Source organism: Emys orbicularis, chromosome 2, assembly GCF_028017835.1.
Source record: "Emys orbicularis isolate rEmyOrb1 chromosome 2, rEmyOrb1.hap1, whole genome shotgun sequence".
Lineage (NCBI taxonomy): Eukaryota > Metazoa > Chordata > Testudines > Emydidae > Emys > Emys orbicularis.
Genome location: NC_088684.1, coordinates 29,845,524 through 29,869,677, shown reverse-complemented (window position 1 = coordinate 29,869,677; position 24,154 = coordinate 29,845,524). Strand labels below are relative to the sequence as shown.

The 24,154-nt window shown below is 40.1% G+C and overlaps 1 protein-coding gene across 3 annotated transcripts in view; it reads right to left on the bottom strand.

Annotated features, from left to right (window-relative positions):
• The window catches only part of CSMD3 (CUB and Sushi multiple domains 3), a 1,171,353-nt gene that overhangs the window by 268,408 nt on the left and 878,791 nt on the right, over positions 1–24,154 (bottom strand). For all 3 annotated transcript variants that reach the window (XM_065399724.1, XM_065399725.1, XM_065399726.1), the window contains one exon: positions 15,880–16,074. In XM_065399724.1, the coding sequence (XP_065255796.1) occupies positions 15,880–16,074 (195 nt within the window). The remainder of the gene's footprint in view (positions 1–15,879; positions 16,075–24,154) is intronic.

Here is a 24,154-nt window from a genome sequence, read left to right as displayed (position 1 = left end):
CATAGAAAGATCAAAAGAATTTTTAAAGTAATAAAAATACAAAAGTCACAATAAACAAGGATGACTTAAATTATATTCTGATTGAACTACAGCATATCTGTTGACTCCCATAAAGAAACCTAAAAAGATGAAGAAGAATGAACACACAATATATTGTACTATCTAGAAATTAGCCTGAATTGCAAACTTTGGATGAGGATTCAGATCCAAACTTGCACTTTCCCAAACCTCTGTTGTTCTATTTCAGGCCTGTCTGATTTTATCGTATAGATTAAGATTGCAATCTAAAGACCAAAGTGAGGGGGATGTTAAGCAGGATGGAAAGAACAGCACACCATTCTTGGATTTTTTTGATGCCCAGCCCAGAGCCTATTTTTCCCCATATATTCAAAGGAGGAGACCAATGTAGCTACAGATTAATACATTTTAAGGCCAGGAAGGACCATTAAGATCATCTACTCTTGATCTCCTGCGTAACATAGACCATAGAGTTGTACTAAGCTGTATCAAGCCCACAACATTTGTGGGTGCTAGGAGGACATCCAACTATATTGATTATTCATTTTCTTTTCCTTTAGGTAGGCTGTTAACATACTGTAGCTAACATTAATCACAAATTTTAGCAAAGCATTTCATTTCAGATGATGGTGTATCAGTTCTGTTACATATACAGTCTCTGCTTTTCCCCATAACTGCTATAAGTGGACAGTGATGAAAAGACTCTGAGGAGGTCATCTAGCTCAACAACTTCTGTAAGACTCAAAAGAACAGCTGCTCTATTCTGATACTGGTTTGGTAACAGCAATCAGATAGCTTTGTATTGCCAGATATACTGTATGTGTGCCTATATCTCCAAATGAAGACCCTATTTAAGTCTAATAGCTCTGTGTTTATTTCAGAGGTGCACACTCTCATTCACTATGGATGTCAGCTTTCAAACAGTTCCAGGAGGTTAGCAACAAAAACCTGCTTCTCTTTATTGTGATTTTTCTTTGTCTTTTTTAAATATAAAATAAACATTATTAAATAAGACAATTGGATACCTTCAATAGGCATTGTGGGATAATGGACTGTAATGTTAAGGAAATGCATTAATATTTTATAGAATTTTTAAAAAGTAACACGCAAAAATCAATCTATATTTAGTTTGGGAGGAAAACCTCTCTCATCAAAGTTATTAGTTATTTTACATGACTACTGACCACAGGGTTTGACCTGATAATTACTACATTATTCTAAGTTCACTTGAGTTGAAAGATAGCCAAAGGTGGGGGAGAGCATACCCTACAATTTGAGAAAGAAGGTAGAAGTTCAATATCTTGCTCAGAGTGCGCTGAAGATAGACAATGTTTGTGTGCTCATTGCTAGTTAATAACCTTCCTCTATTAACATCACTGAGACAAATCTTGGGAAGCAAGTTAAAGTGTCCACAATTAAATATTTTATTACTTACAAGTGTTGGATCTGTACATTAAGAATGGTTTTATATTCTCTGAATACGAGAAATTATAACAATTTTTTTTGTTTTTTGTTTATTTTCTCTGTGACATCTTATATTTGGAGCCATACAGTTAATCAAAGATTAAGTTCCCAGGAGATTTTTAAGGGCATTGCTTCAATCTCAGCCTGTAGTAATGCCAAGAGGAACTGGAAACATCCCATTATCAAAAGCTGCCAATTTCTCTGTGCCTGCCACCACTCCAAATCAGGACTCCTAGTCATACTCTCCAAGGGACCCAAAATATGCTCTGTGCATTACTATTGCTGTGGAGAGTACTTGCTGCAGCTTGGCACCATAGTGAACAAGTGCTGAGGGAAGGATAATGATTTGGGCTCTCTGAGCAACTCTTCAGGGCTGAGATCAAGGGAACAGAGTTAAGGGCTGTGGACTGGGTTGTGTAGGAAGTATTATCTGAACTCTGCATTTCCTGGTTTTCCAGTAACTAGTAACTGGAAATTTGTGTTTTGTTTTTCATTTTTATAGTGTGTGTAAGAGGATCTTAACTCCTCATTTTCTAGTTTACCAAAGTCTGAGTTTTGCTTTTGTGAATTAAACTGTCCTGTTCTGAAAGGACTTGAAGAACACAGAGCGCTGGTGAGCTCTTTAACCCTAGTTCCATGTTAACAAAGGTTTTTTGTGTGTTTAGCATCTCACCAGAATACCTATTATCTGTCAGGACCATCTTGCGTGGAAGAAGATGGTCCATTCTTTAAACATAAACTTAGTGTAATTGTAACTCACACACCTGCTGGGTGTGGTGTTCTGTCCCATTTAGTGGCACTGAGATCACTTACCGAGAGATTAATGAGTCTGCTCTACAGCCTTAGCTAAGAGCCATGTTGCTTTTAGCTCATGCACTAAGCTCCAGAGGTCACAGGTTCGATCCCACCCACTGATGACTGGGGTCTGTCAGCGTTACATAATCTTGTGTGTTCATCTGCATAGTGATGGAGACAGGGGCGGCTCTATGCGTTTTGCCGCCCCAAGCACGGCAGTCAGGCGGCTTTCGGTGACGCGCCTGCGGGCGGTCCGCTGGTCACGCCGATTCGGCAGCATGCCTGAGGGAGGTCCGCTAGTGCTGCGCCTTCGGCATCCCTGCTGCCGAATTGCCGTCGAATCCGCGGGACCAGCGGACCTCCCGCAGGCATGCCACCGAAGGCAGCCTGACTGCCGCCCTCACAGCGACCGGCTTGCTGCCCCAGGCACGCGCTTGCTGTGCTGGTGCCTGGAGCCGCCCCTGGATGGAGAAACATGCAATCTTCAAAGCGTAGACAACTGTTTTGTTTTATGTGATTACCAGTAGAGAAAAAAATAATAAATTTAAATGCTTCAGTCATGTTATATCTTCCTGAAAATCTTTATTTAACTATCCTTGGCTTTATGAACTGTAGCTAGTCCTTAGAATGTATTAAAGTGCTTCTGTCTGGAAATTATATTTGTTATTTGAATCATTCCATCCACACTCAGCTCCAATAGTTGAAACTATAAATCTGTTTCTTTATACTTAAAATTCTTGATAATAAAATCTGCTTGTTTATTTAAAATTACTTGATGTTTAATTGGTTGTCTTATTCCAGGTGTCCAACTTATTATTTCCTAAGTAATATTTATTTTTGTGCATCTGAAAAAATACAGCTACATTTTCTTCCATAAATAGGAACTGTTATACTGGTTCAGACGAGAAGTCTATCTAACAGATGCTTCTGAGAAAGGAATAAGAAACTCTGCAGTAGAAAATTATAGCATAACCTGACTGTAGGGGAAGTTACTAGTTGCCTTATATCCTGATGTATAAAGGTGAGTATCCCTTCTTAAAAAAACCCCCTCTCTAATGTGATGCTGAATGTTCTCATAACTCATATAAATGTGTAAATCATTTCAAATTATACTTTGCCCTTGGACTCCATGATATCTTGTGGTAATGAGTCACACTGGCTAATTGTGGACTGCATAAAATATTGTCCTTTTTTTCAGTATAAAATATGATGCCTTTCAACTTCATTGACTTTCACCTTGTTCTTGTATTCGGAGATTTAAAAAAAAAAGTTTTACCTTCTCGATGTCATTCATCATTGTGTATACAACTATGATGTCCCCGCTTATTTATCTGCATGGTAAATTAAGCAGACAAAACTCTTTTCAAACTCTCCATGCCTCTAATAATTTTCTCCTTGTGTCACTGAGATCCTTATACATTTTCTGTCTCTCTTCCCCCAACTTTTCTTCCCCTACCATCTTTAGGCCAAAATATCATCTGTAAGGCTACGATTCTGTCACAGATATTTTTAGTAACAGTCACAGACAGGTTGGGGCAATGAACAAAATTTCTCGGAAGCCCGCAAGCTGTCCCTGATTTTTACTAAATATACCCTGGCGGGAGGGGAAGGGACAAAGGGCTTGCAGCTGCTCCAGCCCTGCTGCTCATGGTCGGTGCATAATGGAGACTGGGGGAGGCTAAGCGTACCCAAACTTCGTGCTGGCGGTATAGGGGACAGTGGCGGATTTGGAGCCCCTGGAAAAATATCCCCCCAACCACGGCCTGGGGGGCTACAGGAGCTTTTCTGATCTCAGGGCCACAGCGGGGTAGGGGGAAAGGAGCGAGTGGGGGGTGGAGCCTTTGGGGGGAAGAGGAGGAGGGGGGCAGAACTGGGCGGGGCCATGGGGGGAGGGGTGGAATGGAGATGGGGCCGAGGGTGGAACAGGAGTGGGGATGCAGAGGAAGGGGTGCAATGGGTGGGGGCACGGGCAGAAGGGGGGAGAATGCGGGAGAGGTACCAGGCTCAGAGCTCCAGCCAGGGCTGAGAGCTCCACTGCAGTCCCGGCTAAGGCTGAGAGCTCGATCCGGTGGGGGCGGAGATCTCAGTTCCCCCACGTGGCTCCAACTGAGCTATCAGCCCCCCTCCCACCCTGGCCGAGGCCACGGGAAAGGCTGAGATCAGCGAGCAGGGGCATGGCCTCAGATGGAGGTGGGGCCTTGGCCAGAAGAGGCAGGACGGGGGATAGCCTCCTCAAGGGGAAGCTTCATCCGCCACCCATGCCACTGCTGCTCCTGCGGCAGCAACTGACTGCTGCTGCTCCAGCCTCACGGGGGCTGGCCCAACTTCAGTCGCTGCTCCGGCAGGCCGGGGACCACTGCTTGGGCAAACCCCTGGGGCTGGCTGCTGATCAGCTGTTCCGGCAGCTGCTGCTCCAGCAGCCCCTGGGCTGACAGCTGCTCCAGCCCTGCCCCAGAAGTAGTCCCGGAAAGTCACGGAATCTGTGATATCTGTGACTGAATCGTAGTCTTAATTATCTGTAATATCCTAGTGGGAAATATTTTTTTCCCAGCTAGATCTAAAAAATGAATAATTTGGGTGACATTTCACTTATCATAGAAAAGAATAGCCCCTGATAGGATTTTTAGATAAATTAAATTACATAACAAGATGGTCATATGATAGAGGGATACTATCTATTCAAACTATATTTTTATAATTAAGGCATTTTAGTGTTTGTGGAACTAAATTAGAATAAACTGATTTTTTAAAGACATATCATACTTTTTTAATATTGCTTTTTCACCTCATGGTGTTACTACAGGAGAGAGTTAAGGTTATTTGGGTTCCTTAACTGTCCATTTACACACCTTGACATTGGAGGAGATGGCCAAATTCCATATTCAGTTATGGTGTGTAATCCAGGATATAAATTCAGGGCAGTGGAATGCTCATGGATGCCAGCAGAAGGTTTGAATAGCGACAAAAAGGAGAATATGTTTATATGTAATACCTAAACATTCAGTAGTTAACTATTATCAGTTCAGTGCCTTATTGTCATGTTAATCACTAGTGAAAACTGTCTCCATTTTAGACCAGCTGTGTCTGCCCTTCGTTTGATACCATTTCCTTATGGTTAAAAGAAATCCAAACATATTAAGCCTGTGTTTTCTGGGTCTGTAATGGTTGGTGTGGGGGATCATTACAATATCTTTGTCATATTCTTTAACCATAAGTTACTTATTTGTACTTTCAACCTTAACTCCATTTTATGTCTGGGATTTTTTTTTTTTTATACCTGAACCCTAAATAAGAAACCAAAAGAGAATGATGCTGTGCAATATTGCTAATGGTTTGAAGGTGTGTAATAAACTGGAGCTATGCATTATTACCAACTAATACTCTATGTCCACTCACAATGGCTGAATGATTTCTGGAGAATTAGTTTCCTGAGTTTATCTGACCAGTTTGAGAACAGAACATTAATTAGGTGCCCTGCTCTGATGACTTCTGACTGCTACCGCTTAACCCTATCTATACTCCTATGTCTTCCCATCTTTTGTCTAGAACAGGGATCGGCAACTTTTGGCATGCGGCCCATCAGGGAAATCTGCTGGCGGGCCGGGACAGTTTGTTTACCTGTAGCGTCCGCAGGTTCGGCCGATTGCAGCTTCCACTGGCTGCGGTTCGCCGTTCTAGGCAAATGGGGGCTGCAGGAAGCGGCATGGGCCGAGGGATGTGCTGGCCGATACTTCCCGCATCCCCCATTGGCCTGGAATGGTGAGCCGCAGCCAGTGGGAGCTGCAATCGGCTGAACCTGTGGACGCTACAGGTAAACAAACCGTCCCAGCCTGCCAGCGGATTTCCCTGATGGGCTGTGTGCCAAAGATTGCAGATCCCTGGGCTAGAATGTCATCAGATTTCGAAAGCTACAATGAATTCACAGAGTATTTTTCACATTCTAGGAGCACAATACTCTGCACCAACACATCTGTTCTACGAAAACTGCAGGAAACACTCTGAACCTAGAATCATAGAATCATAGAACTGGAAGGGACCTCGAGAGGTCATCTAGTACAGTCCCCTGCACTTGTGGCAGGACTAAGTATTATCTAGACCTTCCCTGACAGGTGTTTGTCTAACCTCCTCTTAAAAATCTTCAATGATGGAGATTCCACAACCTTCCTAGGCAATGTATTCCAGTGCTTAACCTCCCTGACAGGAAGTTATTCCTTATGTCCAACCTAAAGCTCCCTTGCTCCAATTTAAACCCATTGCTTCTTGTCCTATCCTCAGAGATTAAGAAAAACAATTTTTCTTCCTCCTTCTTGTAACAACCTTTTATATACTTGAAAACTGTTATCATGTCCCCTCTCAGTCTTCTCTTTTCCAGACTAAACAAACCCATTTTTTTTCAATCAGCACAGAGCAGAGCGGAAGAATTACTTCTCGTGTCTTGCTTAAAACACTCCTGCTAATACATACCAGAAGGATGTTTGCTTTTTGTGAAACAGTGTTACACTGTTGACTCATATTTAGCTTGTGATCCACTATCATCCCCAGATCCCTTTCTGCAGTACTCCTTCCTAGGCAGTCATTTTCCATTTTGTATGTGTGAAACTGATTGTTCCTTCCTAAATGAAGTACTTTGCATTTGTCCTTATTGAATTTCATCCCATTTGCTTCAGACCATTTCTCCAGTTTGTCCAGATCATTTTGAATTTTAATCCTATCCTCCAAAGCACTTCCAACCCCTCCCAGCTTGGTATCGTCCACACACTTTATAAGTGTACTCTGTATGACATTATCTAAATCACTGATGAAGATGTTGAACAGAACTGGACCCAGAACTGATCCCTGAGGGACACCATTCCTTATGCCCTTCCATCATGACTGTGAAACACTGATAACTACTCTCTGGGAATGGTTTTCCAACCAGTTTTGCACCCACCTTATAGTAGCTCCATGTACATTGCATTTCCCTAGTTTGTTTATGAGAAGGTCATGCAAGGCAATATCAAAAGCTTTACTAAAGTCAAGATATACCATGGCTACCACTTTCCCCCTATCCACAAGACTTGTTACCCTGTCAAAGAAAGCTATGAGGTTTGTTTGACACAATTTGTTTTTGACAAATCCATGCTGACTGTTACTTATCACCTTATTATCTTCTAGATGTTTGCAAATTGATTGCTTAATTATTTGCTCCATTATCTTTCCGGGTACAGAAGTTACGCTGACTGGTCTGTAATTCCCCCGGTTGTCCTTATTTTCCTTTTTTTTTATAGATTGGCACTATATTTGCCCTTTTCCAGTCTTCGGGACTCTCTCCCATCTTTCATGACTTTTCAAAGATAATAGCTAATGGCTCTGATATCTCCTCAGTCAGCTCCTTGAGTATTCTAGGATGCATTTAATCAGGCCCTGGTGACTTGAAGACATCTAATTTGTCCAAGTAATTTTTAACTTGTTCTTACCCTATTTTAGCCTCTTCTGATCCTACCTCATTTTCACTGGCATTCACTATGTTAGACATCCAATCACCACCGCCTTCTTGGTGAAAACCGAAACAAAGAAGTCATTAAGCACCTCAGCCATTTCCACATTTTCTGTTATTATCCTCCCCACCCCACCCCCCGCCCATTGAGTAACGGGCCTACCCTGTGCTTGGTCTTCCTCTTGCGAAAACAGTACTCAAAGTGCTGCAAGTTTGATGAGTGAGTATACCTTTCTATGGAAGACTTTCTGTAAATAGTGCTAAGGGCTGTTTCTATCTACAGGAAACATACAATTGAAAAACGTGAATGAGGACTCTACACAGAAATTCCCTTCCATCTGCTTCTGGCAAACAAAGAAACAAATCCAGTGCCAACACAGAATAGTCTGCATCTAAATCAATTACGTAATTTATTTCACGTTTTGTAAGTGCTTTATCCCCAAGTTAACAAGAAGCAGTACAGTACCTAATCTCTATAGTACAGCAGCTGTGCTTTAGTCTCAATATGACAAAAGCTACATATTACATTTTTATTTCTTATTAGCGGCATTTTTTGTCAAACTAGCAGTTTTTCTGTCCACACAGACATCTTTAACTTTATAACTTTGATATGCAAGTTTAATTTTCAGATTCATTATTATGTTAGGGGCGGGGGGGAAATGGCTACTAAAAATCAAAATGAATACATAGCCTGAGCTATTTCTCCTTCTTTCTTACATTTCCTTCATTAAATTATGCTTCCAGAAAAATGGTGACAGAATGTCAACAGAAAATAAACCATATACTATTTTATAATATGTTGTATAAAACAGATCCTTATATATCTTGGAAATTTGGATACTCTGACAGCTAATATTAAAATGATAGTTGTTATAAATTAGTATTCTTCATTTCATGTTTTATTTGCCATTATATTACACTAGCATATTATTTAATGGGAGTCTGGACCAATTTCCCACAGCATTTCCTATTCTGTAAAATATTATAAAGCATTATTGAAATAATGAATCAGGCCCCGAAAACCATGATATTGACTTTAAAATCATGAGGTTTTTGAAATTATTTTAATTGTCTACTTTATATTTAACTTCTTTTTTTTTTTCTTTCAATCTTTAGGGTATACTCTAATCATATTTTCCAGGTTTTTGCTGCCAGCATACAGGGTTGATTTTTATTATCACCTATTATTACTAGATAAGAGTTGAGATTCTTACATAATCACTTTTTTCCATATATATACAATTTATTTTTTCACCCATACACATCAATGAAACAAGTATGTTAAAAGAATGCTAATCTTGCAAAAGCAAACCCTCCGATGTTAGCAAATGCCAGAATTTCCCCTTTTTGTATTTATGCATTTAAAATACAGTCTTCAATTTAATCAACACATACTGTTTTTTTTCCACAGGACTTCTGCTTCATTCAGTGAAAGTGCTGACTCCTTTCAGGTGCCCTACCAGAGAAATCTAGGCTCACATTTTAAGAGGTATTTAGGCACAGAAAGATTCAAATAGTCACTTAGCGAGATTTTCTAAAGTCGCTAGACAGCTAACTCCCATTGAAATCAAAATCCCACTAGGTGTCTATGTGAAACTTTAGCTTACTAAATATCTTTAGCAATCAGGCCCCTTGAATCTGACTTTCCCCAGAGTACTTAGCATTTTAAGAATTGTTTGGCCAAACACCTGTTCGGGATAGACTAGGTACACCTGGTCCTGCCTCAGAGTGGGAGGATGTAGTAGATGACCTCTCCAGATTCCTTCCAGTCTTACATTTCTCTTATTTTATAATTTTAATAACACTTTGTATGTTCAATGCATAGGTTCAACTGAATTCAGTTACAGTTGTGCATGCTCTTCTGCATTTCTGGCCACAGATGTCTCATGTTGGGCACCAGAAAATGAGGAACGCATAATTAGTAGCTAACTGTGATAATTTTGGTTGAAGTGTTTGTCTTAAATGGTTAAACCCAGATTCACATAGGAACTCAGTGGCAGGGGCAGAATCCCATTCTTCAGAGTGGCATTCAACTTCCTTAACCATGAAGCCATCCTTTGTCTTCTGTAATTCCATGCCTTATTCACTACTCCTTCCAACTCCTATAACAAATAAGCCAGGGGTCTTACAAACAACAGCTTCATTCACTCCTAGAGCACAGTCTGTTCTGTGCTTTGAATGAGACAGAGGTTCTGTGGGGAAAATAGTGTGTAATCATGTAATTAAAGACAGTATCCTAGAGCATATACAAAAAGGATTTGAATTAAGGATATACAGACAACCCTAATTCTGGCATTTCCTAAGCTTTTGGATGCTTGACTTTACAAACTATATATTTTTAAAAGAAAAACTGAATTAAACCCCCCCAGAAATTCCATCATGTGAAATCATACTCCACTTGGGCCATCATCAAGGTTCTGACCTTTAGAACCACAGCAGAGACCTCTACCACTTGAGGTAATGAAGTAACTGGTAGCATTAGAATGTTCTTATCCTTTTTGTGGACCAGCCACTACAGCAGGATTTGACACACACTTTGCCAGTGGTTTCATATCTCTTGCTGACAGCAGAGGAAGATAGAAATTTATGACTCCTGGGTTCAATTCCAGGATCTGGAGAGAGGTGTTTTCTAGCAGTTATAGAACCTTCTGTCCCTGTGTCCCCAGCTTGTCTCTGCATCTAGCCACCTATCCCAGGTCCTGCCCCCTTTGCCCCCCAACTTCTCTGCTTCTATCCAAACCCCACCCAACAAATCCTGCTCCCCTTCTGCTGATATCCAAATTCCATCCCCACCTCTTAACTCACCCCTTTTTGTGTGCCTATTACCCCTCTTCCTCACAGTTCCTATGCACCCTCAACAGCTCCTGTCCACTGCTGCTTACTGCTATGGTTTGGCTCGTGCAACCTGCTTTCCTGTTTCCCCTCCAGTGTGGCAACTTCTTCCTCCTCCACCTTGCTTGGGCACCAGCAGTGTGAGCACTGAGAATACAGGAGAGTCAGTCTTCCTGCTTTCGTTCCTGTGTCTGGTGACACAGCAGGCCTCAGCTATCAGGAAGAACAAATGTAGGGAAATCCTGCATTCCTGGATTGGCACATGCTTAGTCACTCCGTACGGACAGTGAATACATGATCACATAGGCATTCTACTGGGATGAAGCATCATCAGGGCAGACAGAATACTCAGATAATTTAACTGCCAAACTGTGACAAGTCTTTACTGAGCATGTGTAATTTTCCCTAACTTTGTTCTTGGAAACAACTGAACTGGTTTAGATGAAACTTAAAAAAAAAAAAAAAAAAACACTTTTGGCAGACACCTCATATGTAACATTTCGGCCTGAATCATTAAATTGTGGCAAAGTTATAAGGAACTGAAAACAGAGTCTTGTAATAAAAAGTGTCAGGCAGCTTTTCTACCTGCATCACATAAAATAATGCTTGATTCTGATCTCAGTTACACAGGTGCAAATGAGATTAGAATTAGGTCCATTCTCTTAATTACAAAACAGACACGTGATGGTTTAACATAATTGTGTGTATGTGTATCTATATATCTATATAAATGCATATATAGAGATAGAGATTGAGATATATAAAGTTTTTATAAAAGGGTTGATTTTCAGAAGGACAAATGTAAGTCAGTAATTGTTAGGCATCTAACAGCTATTTGTGACTTTGAAACTCTGTCCGTGAATTGTTTATGTAGAAATAAATAATAATAAAAATACATCAGTTTTGGATTTGGGAAAATAATATATGTACTTCTGTTGAACTCTAGAATGAAGGAGATACAGAAAATGCAAGCTTCCATGTATCGCTTTGTTAAAAACATTAATTTGAAGATAATATAAAATTCAATGAAATTTCTGCTCTGTTTCTCTCATAAGCAACATTTGTCAGGGGTGAAACTATGTGTCAGATTCCATCTGGAGTGTATTATAATATAGTTGAGCATTATTAAGGATTATAATTAGTTTATCTAGGAACTCAGTCTCATCTTTAACTACCAGCCTTAAGTAAAAATTGAACTGAGAAGAATTTTAGCATAATGCCTGTTTATTACTTGCTTATATTTGCCTGAAGCAGGAACATTTCTCCAGTCTTAATGATCCTCTGTATTTTAATTGGTAATAAGGGCCAAAATAATATTTTGTTCAAGACCTTTTACAGAATGTGGCACAAAATACTATATTCTGCTATGATCTAGTGATGCAAATAATGTGTTGCATATATGGTCATTATTTCAAAGAAAGGTAGTGGGTAAGTACCATAGTTGCACTATGTAAAAACTCAATACAAGTGCCACATTTAGAGCTTCTAATTTAATAGGTAATAATTCAGTATTGCTGAGAAAGTTATCAATTGTTTATTGGCACATGTAATGTTTTATGATATAGTAAAATAAAAAAAAATAATATTATTTAGCACATCTATAGAGCCTTCCACTGAAAAGTGTATCACATATAACACTTTACAAGATAGATACGGTAAGTATTCACCCCATACTACAGGCAATGAAAAACAAATACACAGAAGGGTAGGAACCTACCCAAGATCACTCAAGGGGTCAGTGTCAGAGAAAAAACTAAAAAACAAACAAATCTCCTGACTTACAGTCCTGGTCTTTAACCACTTAACCATCAGAGCTACCCTTAAGCTCTATAATTGTGTATAGGTTTGTAAGGCCCATGAGACTCAGAATTACAAGACCTGATTTCTAGCATTGGCACAGTGATTCCCTCTGCGACCTTGGATGGTGACATGACTTATCTATAACATGTGTATGCGCGCACATGTACTCAGTGATTTGAGCATTGGCCTGCTAAATCCAGGGTTGCGAGTTCAGTCCTTGAGGGGGCCACTTAGGGATCTGGGGCAAAATCAGTACTTGGTCCTGCCAGTGAAGGCAGGAGACTGGACTCAATGACCTTTTGGGGTTCCTTCCAGTTCTATGAGATAGGTATATCTCCATATTTTTTTTATTTTATTTATTTATATTCTTCTCAGTAAGATATAAGGTTTTCCACTGTGCTGAGCACAACATACTAACTTTTAAACAACTGATATTAGCCAGGCAAAAGTTAAAATATTATGTAATGCTGATGAAATTATATTTAGTAAAGTTGACAAAAATCATTATTTATCAGCTTTCATTTTATGAATGTTTCATCTGCATCCTTTAATCATATCCTGTTCTTAACAGCCATCATCAAATGCCAAATGGCTTAGGGTATTAGACTGGATAATCTTTGCACGCATTCATAGAATGAGATTGTGGACTTGGTTCATATCCCATACCTTTTAGAGATATTTCAAGGACATTTGAAATAAGGTTTTTAGACAAAGGCAAGTCATACCTAATGCAGAGAACCATTTGAGCAAAATATTCAAAAAAACAGAAGGAAAAAAAAGCTATCAACCCCTGAATACAAGGTTTAGATTACAAGGAAATAATTAGAGATCATAAAAAAAAATGTGACCAGATGCATGCGTATCTGTACTGAAACAACGTCAGCTTTATGAATGCAACTTCAAATATAAAGCTGGCAGGACTGAGGAGGCCCAATTCTCCTCTACAGCTGAGCAACGCTTGGGTGCAGTAAAGAATGGGAACTGACGGGGACCCAATCACAGCTCCCTGATTTTCCTCTGCCCGGCCCTAGTGACAACGTAAAGCTTCCACTCCTGCTGTCCTCCTCTTCTCCTTCTCTCCCATGCTCAATGTAAATAAATAAATATTCTAATTTTCTTACATAAAATTACCAAAAGGTAGAACTCCTTAGTCATCTGTTGCTAAAGTAGATCATACTGCACCACAAGCAAAGTAACAGCTATAGGATAAGGCTTTATCAGTTGGGAGGAAACCAGTATGCTAGCTAGATCTGTTTACTTGAACAGGCCACAGAGTTTAGGCACACATAAGGGTAAGTACCTCCCACTGGGCTTATCATATGGCATCATTCTGGTGGCCAGAATCTATGCAGGGATGTCAGGGTAATATGGGACCTAAGTACTATGTGTGCTTGAAGGACCTTAAGGTCTTCAGCCAACCTAGAGAACTAGATTTGGTTAGAATGAGCAAGGACTGACCATCACCCATTCTATTATGAGGTTATTTTAAAATAAAATTGCAGCTTTTTCTCCTAAGCAAAAAAAGTCTCTCTCTTCATTACAGACATGCTGAGTTAAACCCCCCTGGAAATATGGAAGATTTTGAAGCTGTTACAAACCATTAACCAGAGTATAGCGGCACTAATGGCCACAATTATAGCATCATCCATTCTATCCATGTAAAAGAAAAACCTTTTTCTTCCTCTCTCTTTCTTTCTTAAACTTGAAAAAAAAAATCCCAAGTGTCATTTAAAAACGAAGAAAGGGTTTGCTCGGAAGAAACTTCTGTTTGCCCTACACTGCTCCACGTTTCCCAAGCTGTAACACATTTTTCCTACAGAGTTTATTACAGCCTGTATACCACAGCATTAGCATCTCGATGCTCCAGAAGTGAAGACTGGTGTTTTAATGCTGTAACATTATCATGGGTAATCCTAAAAATCATGGGTAATTTCCCTAAATCCTTCCGCTTCATATTCCTTCTTTCATCAGTCGGTAATCACTTTTTATCTGTTTTGATGTCAGTTCATCATCATCGTCTTCTTTTCCTCTTCCCCTGCCCCCAGTGTTCTACTCGTTCATAACATCACACACAGATATAAAAAGAGACAACACTGGTAACACATATTACTATTTAGCATATATGCATTTGGGGTGGCAATAACAATTTAGCATCATTGTCCCTACTAAATATGCAAGACTTAGTGTGAAATCCAATGGATTCATACCTCCTTACATCAGTTCTGAATTTAGCACAATGTCTACAAGACAGGGCCACCCAGAGGATTCAGGGGGCCTGGGGTCTTCGGCGGCAGGGGCCGCTGAAGACCTGGCGCTTCGGCGGCGGGTCCCGGGGTGGAAGGACCCCCCACCGCGGGTCTTCAGGGCACTTCGGCGGCGGGTCCGGAGCAGAAGGACCCCCCGCCGCTGAAGTGCCGCCGAAGACCCGGAGTGGAAGAAGCTCCGGGGGCCCGGGCGCCACGAGAGTTTTCCGGGGGCCCCGGAGCGAGTGAAGGACCCCACTCCAGGGGCCCCGAAAAACTCTTGTGGGGGCCCCTGCGGGGCCCGGGGTCTGGGGCAAATTGCCCCACTTGCCCCCCCCCCCCCTCTGGGCAGCCCTGCAGCAAGAAGATTCAAAATGAGACACTACAAATCTAACAGCCTGGGAAGCTTATGTCATGGATATTTCATTTTCCTTTATGTAATATAAACTATATTTTCCACAACTTCAATTTAATAATTTAGCATTTTAATGTAAATAATCTATTTAATTAAAATTTAAGTAACACCAGAAGGAGACACAGATTTGGGGTCCAATGGTGAAGGACATGTCAAAGCTATACTGGCTTGCTTTGAAGTGTCTATCAATTGTTATGGAGAGTTAGCAGCATACTGGTAAAGTGGACCTCATATTTAAAGCCTAATCCTGCAAACACATATGCACATGATAGTCAAGAGAGTACTGCCCATAATGTATTTTCAATTTTTTAGATTAAATTTTCCTAGAAACTTCACATAAAATATGTTAAATTATACAATATAAACAAAAAGTGGAGCAATAATGCACTGAGTATCCTAAGAACTAATATTTTAAGTACTATTAAAATTAAGAGTATAAATTGATGATCTATTTAAGCAAACATCATTGTGTGTACATAATATTCTATTCTACCATACATTTGTCAAAGACTGATGAGCTCAATAACACAAATGTTTACCACCCTGCATAGTACCACTGACTATCGTCAGTAGTAATTATTTGCTACTGTATTAATCTAGTAGCACTAAGTGAATTAATAAAATCCCCACATTTCTAAACTTTTGTCAATGGATATTATATTTACTCTTTCATACAGTATTGCTTATGGTACCCTGAAGAAAAGGGTAAACATCCTAAAGGGGAAAATATATAAAAAGGTTTATTAAAATCACTATATAATATTAATATTATGTTTATATTTCACTTTTGTGTCTCTTGCAAGTCATGAAATAACTGTAGAAAATACAGCTCTTACCATGACAGCTGGGTAGTGCTCTGTTCCACCCAGGTCTTCCATCATCTCCCATAATACAGGTAAGTGTAGAATACCCTTGAAGAACATAACCTGCATCACAGTAATATGTGACTGTTGATCCCAGTTTATAATCCATTCCAAGTCTTGTGCCATTCATTACATTCCCAGGATCAAAGCAGGACTCACGTAGTTTTGCTACAAAAAGAAAGCAAATGCAAAGTCAATTTTGCGTACACAAGGAAATGTTTGATAGATTATTCCTGCGGTTCTTTTAGGTCCCCTCAAAGCTCATAGGAGCCTAACATTTTCTTCCTTTTAAATTCCTCAATTCATACTTCATATGTTCTGTATCTCATTGATCTTCCCGTCAATTTAAGAGGACTAGACACTGTACTCTATAATGACCAAGAACTACTCCCAGAGGTGAAAGTAAGCTGGTCTGGTCTGGTCCGGCATACTGTCAAGAAAGTGCCAACCATACCGGCAGGGCTGCTGATGGGGGAGGAGGTAGGGCAAAAGGGTCAACTGCCCTGGGGCCCAGCGATTTAAAAGGGCCCTGGGCTCCCAGCCCCCACGGCTCTGGCGGCGATTTAAAGGGCCCGGGGCTCCCAGGACCTTTAAATCGCCGCCGAAGCCCCGGGTGGCACAGGCCAGGCAGCGCTGAAGGGCTAGCTGGGGGATTTTGGCCCCAGCCTCGCCTCTTCCACCAGAGGCCCCGCCCCTTCCACCCAAGACCCCAACACTTCTGGGGGGCCAGAGCCACCCCCACAGCACCCTGTGTACCGGTAAGTAATTTAAGTTACTTTCACCTCTGACTACTCTCTATATGTAGAGTTATCTCTACAGAACAACCACTCTTTTCTGTTGGTGGATTGTCAATCCCATCAGCAGTAATGTAGTCAAGTAGGAGGCCTGCACAGTGTCCCATGGGTAATTAGGCAAACATGAGTGGTTGTTTGTTTTTAAAATTATATTGATTGAAAACTCAGAACTGAAAAATTAGTTACTACGTACTTTATAATCAAATAAAGTGCACAGAAATGATTAGCATTTCAGATTTGTTCAAAATGAACAGCAAATTTGTATCTACAATACCATTTTTTAATATTATAAAAGTTTTCCCTTTTTAAATGCATTGGAGGTCTCATTATGAAAAGATTCCTGATACTGTATTTATCAAATGTATTTCTTATGTATAACTTCTCATTTTAAAATATTCAAACCCATCTTAACACATACACATGGTCCTGTTGTTGTTTCTGCCTTCTTTCTGTAATATAAATAATATTTATGCCAAAGAGCCATCAAGAAGGTAACACACTCCAAGCAAACAGCAGCTCAACATTTTTCAATTCCAGAAGCAATATCAAACAGGAAGAAAGTAAATGCAAAAAAAAAAAAGGAAATATTTGCAATTTAATTTCATTAAACAAATAGTATATGATATCAGAAAATGACACAAGTAGCAAGTCATACATATATATTTTTGTGGTTGTATGGGGGAGATTGGCTTAAGAGCATTACCATAGCTAGCTGATCAAATAGAAGACACCTCACTAGATTATAAGAATTGCATATTTCACTCCCTCATTTAATATGAGAACTAGCAAGAGGAGAGAAATAAAATACTCATATTCTATAATGTTCAGGTACATCTGCATCAGAATAAAGAAACATGGAATGTCTTTTTCATTATTTAAACTTCATATTTGTCATTAGAGTGTTATGTCCATTTCGATGGTAAAGAGAGCTGTTGAAACCTCATTCTTTTTCCAAACATTTTATCAGAACTCACACACTTTATTTGCAGTGTTGATGCTTCCCATATGAAAATCAGTAAGATAACAACTGTTAGATACAATAACAATTGTACAGTTATATTTAAGTGTAGGCATCTCCATGAAAGGGACCTCTGAACTTAATTGGGGGTGTTCCACTCAGGAAGATCCCAGGTGCTGTGATCCAGCCTTGAAGACTACAAATCCCATGATACTTTGGGGAAGAGACAGACTTCCCTGCCTCGGTTTCAATGGGCTCCATTTTGTGAGGACTTAAAAAATAAAGTTAAAAAAGAGTAGCTGCTGAGCTGTAGGGAGTCTTGTCTGAGCTCTGTTCAAGCAGGGCACGAGCCTGCTGCTGTGGTCCCCTATTCTGACTTGGGTGCTGAGACTGTGTTATCGGTCCCATGATCAGGGGATGGAAGAGACTGCTTTGTGGAGCTAAGCTCCTGCTAGAAAGCTAGTAGCTGCTGCTGAGAAACTGCTGGGGCTTTGACCAAGTCGGGAGTCAAGGAAGCTATTATTGAGCTTCATCAGAGCCCGGGCAAAGACTGTTGCTATGGCGAGAACTGACTGAGTTTGGGATGCAGTGAAAGCAGTGTGAGTAACCACAACTCTTCTTTTGTTTGTTTATTTAGGAAAGTGCTTTCAAGGAAAAGGGGGTGATGAAAAGACTTTAAGTGGTTTCCTTGTGGCTGAAAAGTGGTCTTGTCTAACCAGGATCCAAGATTATAGACCTCTGGTTATAGCAACGCCCGTCTTCAGAACGGTTGTGAATCCACAGTTAGAATCACTCTGCCCTTCGTTGACTTGGCTGGATTACTTTACCGGACCAACCGAGTGATGTCCCCAGCTTCAGTGTCTCCAAGCGCGCCCACACAAGCAATTGTCTAGAACTTTGAAATTCAGAGGAGTGCACACTCAGAGGTGGGGTAGCTGATGCTGGTGTAAATGTACATTGGTTACGTTTCATTTACTACTGTAAACTTCATTTATTAATTGATGTAAGCACCCCCTGCTGACTTGAAGGGGTTGTGACATTTTAATTAATCTCAATCTATTATATCCTGTTTTTTTTTTTCTAAATTGTTAAATAAAGATTAGGGATATCAAGCGATTAAAAAAATAATTGTGATTAATCGTGCTGCTAAACAATAATAGAATACCATTTATTAATTTTTTATGTTTTCTACAATTAATCACGATTTTAAAAAAATAATCGTGATTCATTGCAGTTTTAATTGCACTGTTAAACAATAGAATACTAATGGAAATTCATTAAATATTCTGGATGTTTTTCCGCATCTTTCCAATATATTGATTTCAATTATAACACAGAATACAAAGTGTAGAGTGCTCACTTTATATTTATTTTTTATTACAAATATTTGCACTGTAAAAAACAAAAGAAATAGTATTTTTCAATTCCCCCATTACAAATACTGCAGTGCACTCTTTTTTTATCATGAAAGTTTCACTTACAAATGTAGAATTATGTACAAAAATAACTGCATTCAAAAACAAGACAATGTAAAACTATAGAGCCTATAAGTCAACTCAGTCCTACTTCTTGTTCAGCCAATCGCTCGGACAAACAAGTGTGTTCACATTTGCAGGAGATAATGCTGCCGACTTCTTGTTTATAATATCATCTGAAAGTCAGAACAGGCGTTCACATGGCACTGTTGTAGCCGGCATCACAAGATATTTATGTGCCAGATGCTCTAAAGATTCATATGTCCCTTAATGCTTCAACCACCATTCCAGAGGACATGTGTCCATGCTGATGACGGGTTCTCCTCGATAACGATCCAAAGCAGTGCGCACCGACGCATGTTCATTTTCAGCATCTGAGACAGATGCCACCAGCAGAAGGTTAATTTTCTTTTTTTGGTGGTTCAGGTTCTGTAGTTTCCACATCGCAGTGTTGCTCTTTTAAGACTTCTAAAAGCATGCTCCATACCTCGTCCCTCTTAGACTTTGGAAGGCACTTCAGATTCTTAAACTTCGGGTCGAGTGCTGCATCTTTAGAAATTTCACATTGGTAACTTCTTTGCATTTTGTCAAATCTGCAGTGAAAGTATTCTTAGAACAACATGTGCTGGATCATCATCCAAGACTGCTACAGCATGAAATATATGGCAGAATGTGAGTAAAACAGAGCAGGAGACATACAATTTTCCCTGAAGGAGTTCAGTCACAAATTTAATTCACACATTTTTTTAACGAGCATCATCAGAATGAATGCATGTCCTCCGAAGCATGAAGGGGCATACAAATGTTTAGCATATCTGCCATGTAAATACCTTGCAATGCCAGCAAGAAAAGTGCCATGCGAACGCCAGTTCTCACTTTCAGGTGACATTGTACATAAGAAGCGGGCAGCATTATCTCCCGTATATGTAAATAAACTTGTTTGTTTTAGTGACTGGCTGAACAAGAAGTAGGATTGAGTGAACCTGTACGCTCCAAAGTTTTACATTGTTTTGTTTTTGAGTGCAGTTTTCATGATAAAGAGAATGTACTACAGAACTTGTATTAGGTGAATTGAAAAAGATTATTTATTTTATCATTTTTACAATGCAAACCTTTGTAATAAAAAACAATAATATAAAGTGAGCACTGTATACTTTGTATTCTGTGTTGTAACTGAAATCAATATATTTGAAAATGTAGAAAATCATCCAAAAATATTAAATACATTTAAATTAGTATTCTATTGTTTAACAGTGTGATTAAAGCTGTGATTAATTTTTTTAAATTGCGATTAATTTTTTTTAGTTAATTGCGTGAGCTAATTGCTATTAATCGACCGCCCTAGTAACGAAGTGTTAACAGTATTGAGTTTATAACTGGTATTTCTGGGTTAGACCCATTGCATGGAGTAGCTCAGGTTTATTTCTGGAGGCTCCCAAGGCCTGTCAGTGTGTTTGTACCAGGCCCAGCAATGTAGATGCACCACTAAGGCCTGGTCTACACTACCCCCCAAATTCGAACTAAGGTACGCAACTTCAGCTACGTGAATAACGTAGCTGAAGTCGACATACCTTAGTTCGAACTTACCACGGTTCAGACGCGGTCCACACGCGGCAGGCAGGCTCCCCGTCGACTCCGCGGTACTCCTCTCGCCGAGCTGGAGTACCGCAGTCGACGGCGAGCGCTTCCGGGATCGATTTATCGCGTCCAGACCAGACGCGATAAATCGAACCCAGAACTTTGATTCCCAGCCGCCGAACTAGCGGCTGGGTGTAGACCTGGCCTAAGATTAATTTTCCTTATAAGTAAAAGGACTGCAGCAGAGGGGTGGATAGAGGATTCCCACATATCCACCATCACCACTGGGATACTCAGGATCTCCTTTACATTTGACAGGCACCCTGGCACACAGGTGAGTATTGCCTGCTCCCAAATAAACCCAGGAAGGAAAGTTGGGATCACATAAGCATAGATAGTATCCATTCAAGCAGATTTATTTTTGGATGCTGCATTCCAGTGTTTGTGGCATCATAATTCTCTCCAGAGTTATGAACTGTGATGTCTCGGAAAGTACAGTGTAACATCAGTGAATGAATGGGAGTGGAGGAGAAAACTGATTATCAAGGGCAAAACGTATACAACACAAATATCTTGAAATCTGTTTCTGATGGGAAATGAACAGAGAGAAGGTACAATTTACTGACATTTCAATAAAACATCAAATCATCCCAGTGCTCCACTTCAGATTAAATTTAAGACATTGGCCCTCATTTTCAAAGGTCCACAGTTTACCTGCAGGACTGCCTCATCCTAATCATGTCCTCTCTGTTACAACTAGAGACATCATGAAGCTTCTGTGTATGAATTAGAGGTAACTCTGAGACAGGTCCACAAATCTGTAATGCACTTCTGGTACAGAATAGGATGACCACAAAAATCTTCAAAGAAATATGCAATAAAACCATAACGTAAATCAACTTAATTTCCCACAATAACATCATGAAAGAAAAAGTCCAGCCCTCCCTACTAAAGAAAGAAAGAAAGAAGTCTTTTGCATATGTGGGAGATGTCTGGATATGGATACTATATAACAAATTAGAGAGGAAGAGAAAATAAGGTGGATGCTATGTCAAAAGCTTCAGTTACAGAACACTCAACACTGAAGGGAGGTGTCTGGGAGAGTAGTGATCAGTCACATCATATATCTTCAGTGAGCAGCAATTACAGTTATGCAATTTTCTCTTCTCCAAAGATACAGCTGTGATAGATTCCCATGCATGTTGACTAAGCACTAAAGATGTTGCCATAAAAATAAAGCTAAGATGTATCTTCTTAATAAGTATATTTAAAAATAAAACCTGAAACATGCAGCATCCTCATCTTACTCATAGAAATCTGAAATAGCGGTTGAATGAACTTGTAAGATGTCTGTAAATCAGATTCTTACATATGACCAAGGTAGTCAAACAGTGAATACAAAGTAAACGGATCTGCAAGGGCTTTCACAACATATCAGAAACCTCTTCCACTTAAATATGTAGTATACCTTTCTGAGCAGGTCAGACTGTGGACACAAACTTAGAGACATCAGTCTACTCAGCTTCTATACCCTCAGGAACCGTGTGTTCTGTATTCTGATTCACTATCAAAACAATGCAGATGATGGGCTGATCAATAATTCCTATTGCTTCGTCTGTCCAAATATTGAATCCCTCCCTGATCACACAAATGGCCTAAGGTCTGCATTAAGCACTGTGTGGATGGTGGGACAAAACTAAAGACAGCAATTATTAGATGTGGTGTGTTAACACTGACATGTCAGGTCTCACTGGATGCCTTGAGGCAGTTGAAATGCAGCTTGGAGACCAATGCATACATGGATGTTGCTGGTAGAGTCTCAGTGCTGAACTGAGAACTCTCTATATTGGATAGCCCAAGGCAAAAGATACTTTCAAGACCTTTTAGGACTTTTTGCATCCAACGTATGGGAAGCAATATCAGAAGTAAAGAGAATTTTCAGGCACTTTGTTCAGCTTATTGTGATATCCGTGAGCAAATTTCAAAGACAAAGCAGTCATGGTGTGCTCCACAGATCAGGATATTAAAGTCATGTCTCTCCCTTATGAACAAACTGCAACTGTACTCTGAGCACTTCTCAAATCCACCAGGCTGCTTCTCCATTCTGAAGGAGAAAGGAGGGAATGTGGGAGACCAAAAAACAAACAAAAATAAAAGAAACTGCAGGTGCAAGGGTTTTGAGGGAGAACCAAATCTCCTTGATGCCAGTGGAGTCATGACACTCAAGTTCTTGATGCAGCACTAATAAACATGGCACTTACCATGGATGAAGACCAGTTTACAAACCAAATGTGGTCACAAAGGACCTGGTACTAAGGCACTCAGGTTCTGAAGTCTTTTCTTCACTGCAGCATTAGCTTGAGTGTTGCCCCAATCCATATTCCCATCCACACACAGAAATGCCCATCTTAAATAAGTATTGCTTTAAATGCAAGATAGTTGGCCCCTTGAGGGCATGAGGGATGAAACTCAAATGCTACTACACTTGATCTAGTAATCCAGTGGAGATGCATTTACAGGCAGCAGCTCAAATTAAACACAACTCACCAGCTGTTAATCCAATCTCTCTGTGCTGCTAATTAAATCACTCTGTATAGTCTGAGCATTGTTTCACAGCAAGGCTGCTCTCACTCAAACTCTCTGAGCAGCCACACCTGAGTTACTCTACTCGAGTAATTCCACTCGAGTTAGTCTACTCTAGCTCGAGTGCAGTGACTTGAGTGGAGTACTTCAAGCTAACTGTTGCTGTGAAGACAAGCCCTAATACAGAGCTGGCCTGGATTAACAACCCCCACCCCTGAAGCCACTGCTCTGTACTTTGAGCTATACGAGTTCCCCACCTGGCCTCACATTAGAAGCACAAACCCAAGAGTGACAATCTATCATAATTGCCTATGTAGAGAAAGAACAAGGAAAGGAGCATTGAAGTGGGGGAAGGGTCCTAGTTTAAAAGCATCCAACCAGTAAGTCTGCAAAAGCATTTGGCGATAGAGACATTTTGCTTTTAATTCACTTAGCTTGTTAAGTTGGGTATTGGTTTGTGTTTCACCTTTTATTTGTAACCAATTCTGACTTTTATGCCTCATTACTTGCAATCATTTAAAATCTATCTTTCTGCAATTAATAAACTTGTTTTATTGTTTTATCTAAGCCAGTGTGTTTGGACTGAAGTGTTGGGGAACTAAATTTGAGACAACAATGTTTGTGTATATAATTTTCTATTAATGAAATGATGTAATTTATATGAGCTTGTATTGTCCAGGATGGTACTGGGCAGTACAAGATGCACATTTCTGGGGGAAAGTCTGGGAATTTGCTGGTGTCACTCTGCTGTATAATTCAAGGATGGCAATCTGGCTGGCTGAGGCACTCTTGCAGTATATCTGAGGGTAATTTACATGCTGAAGGCTGGGTGTGAGCAGGCCAGAAGTGGTTGTTCTCAC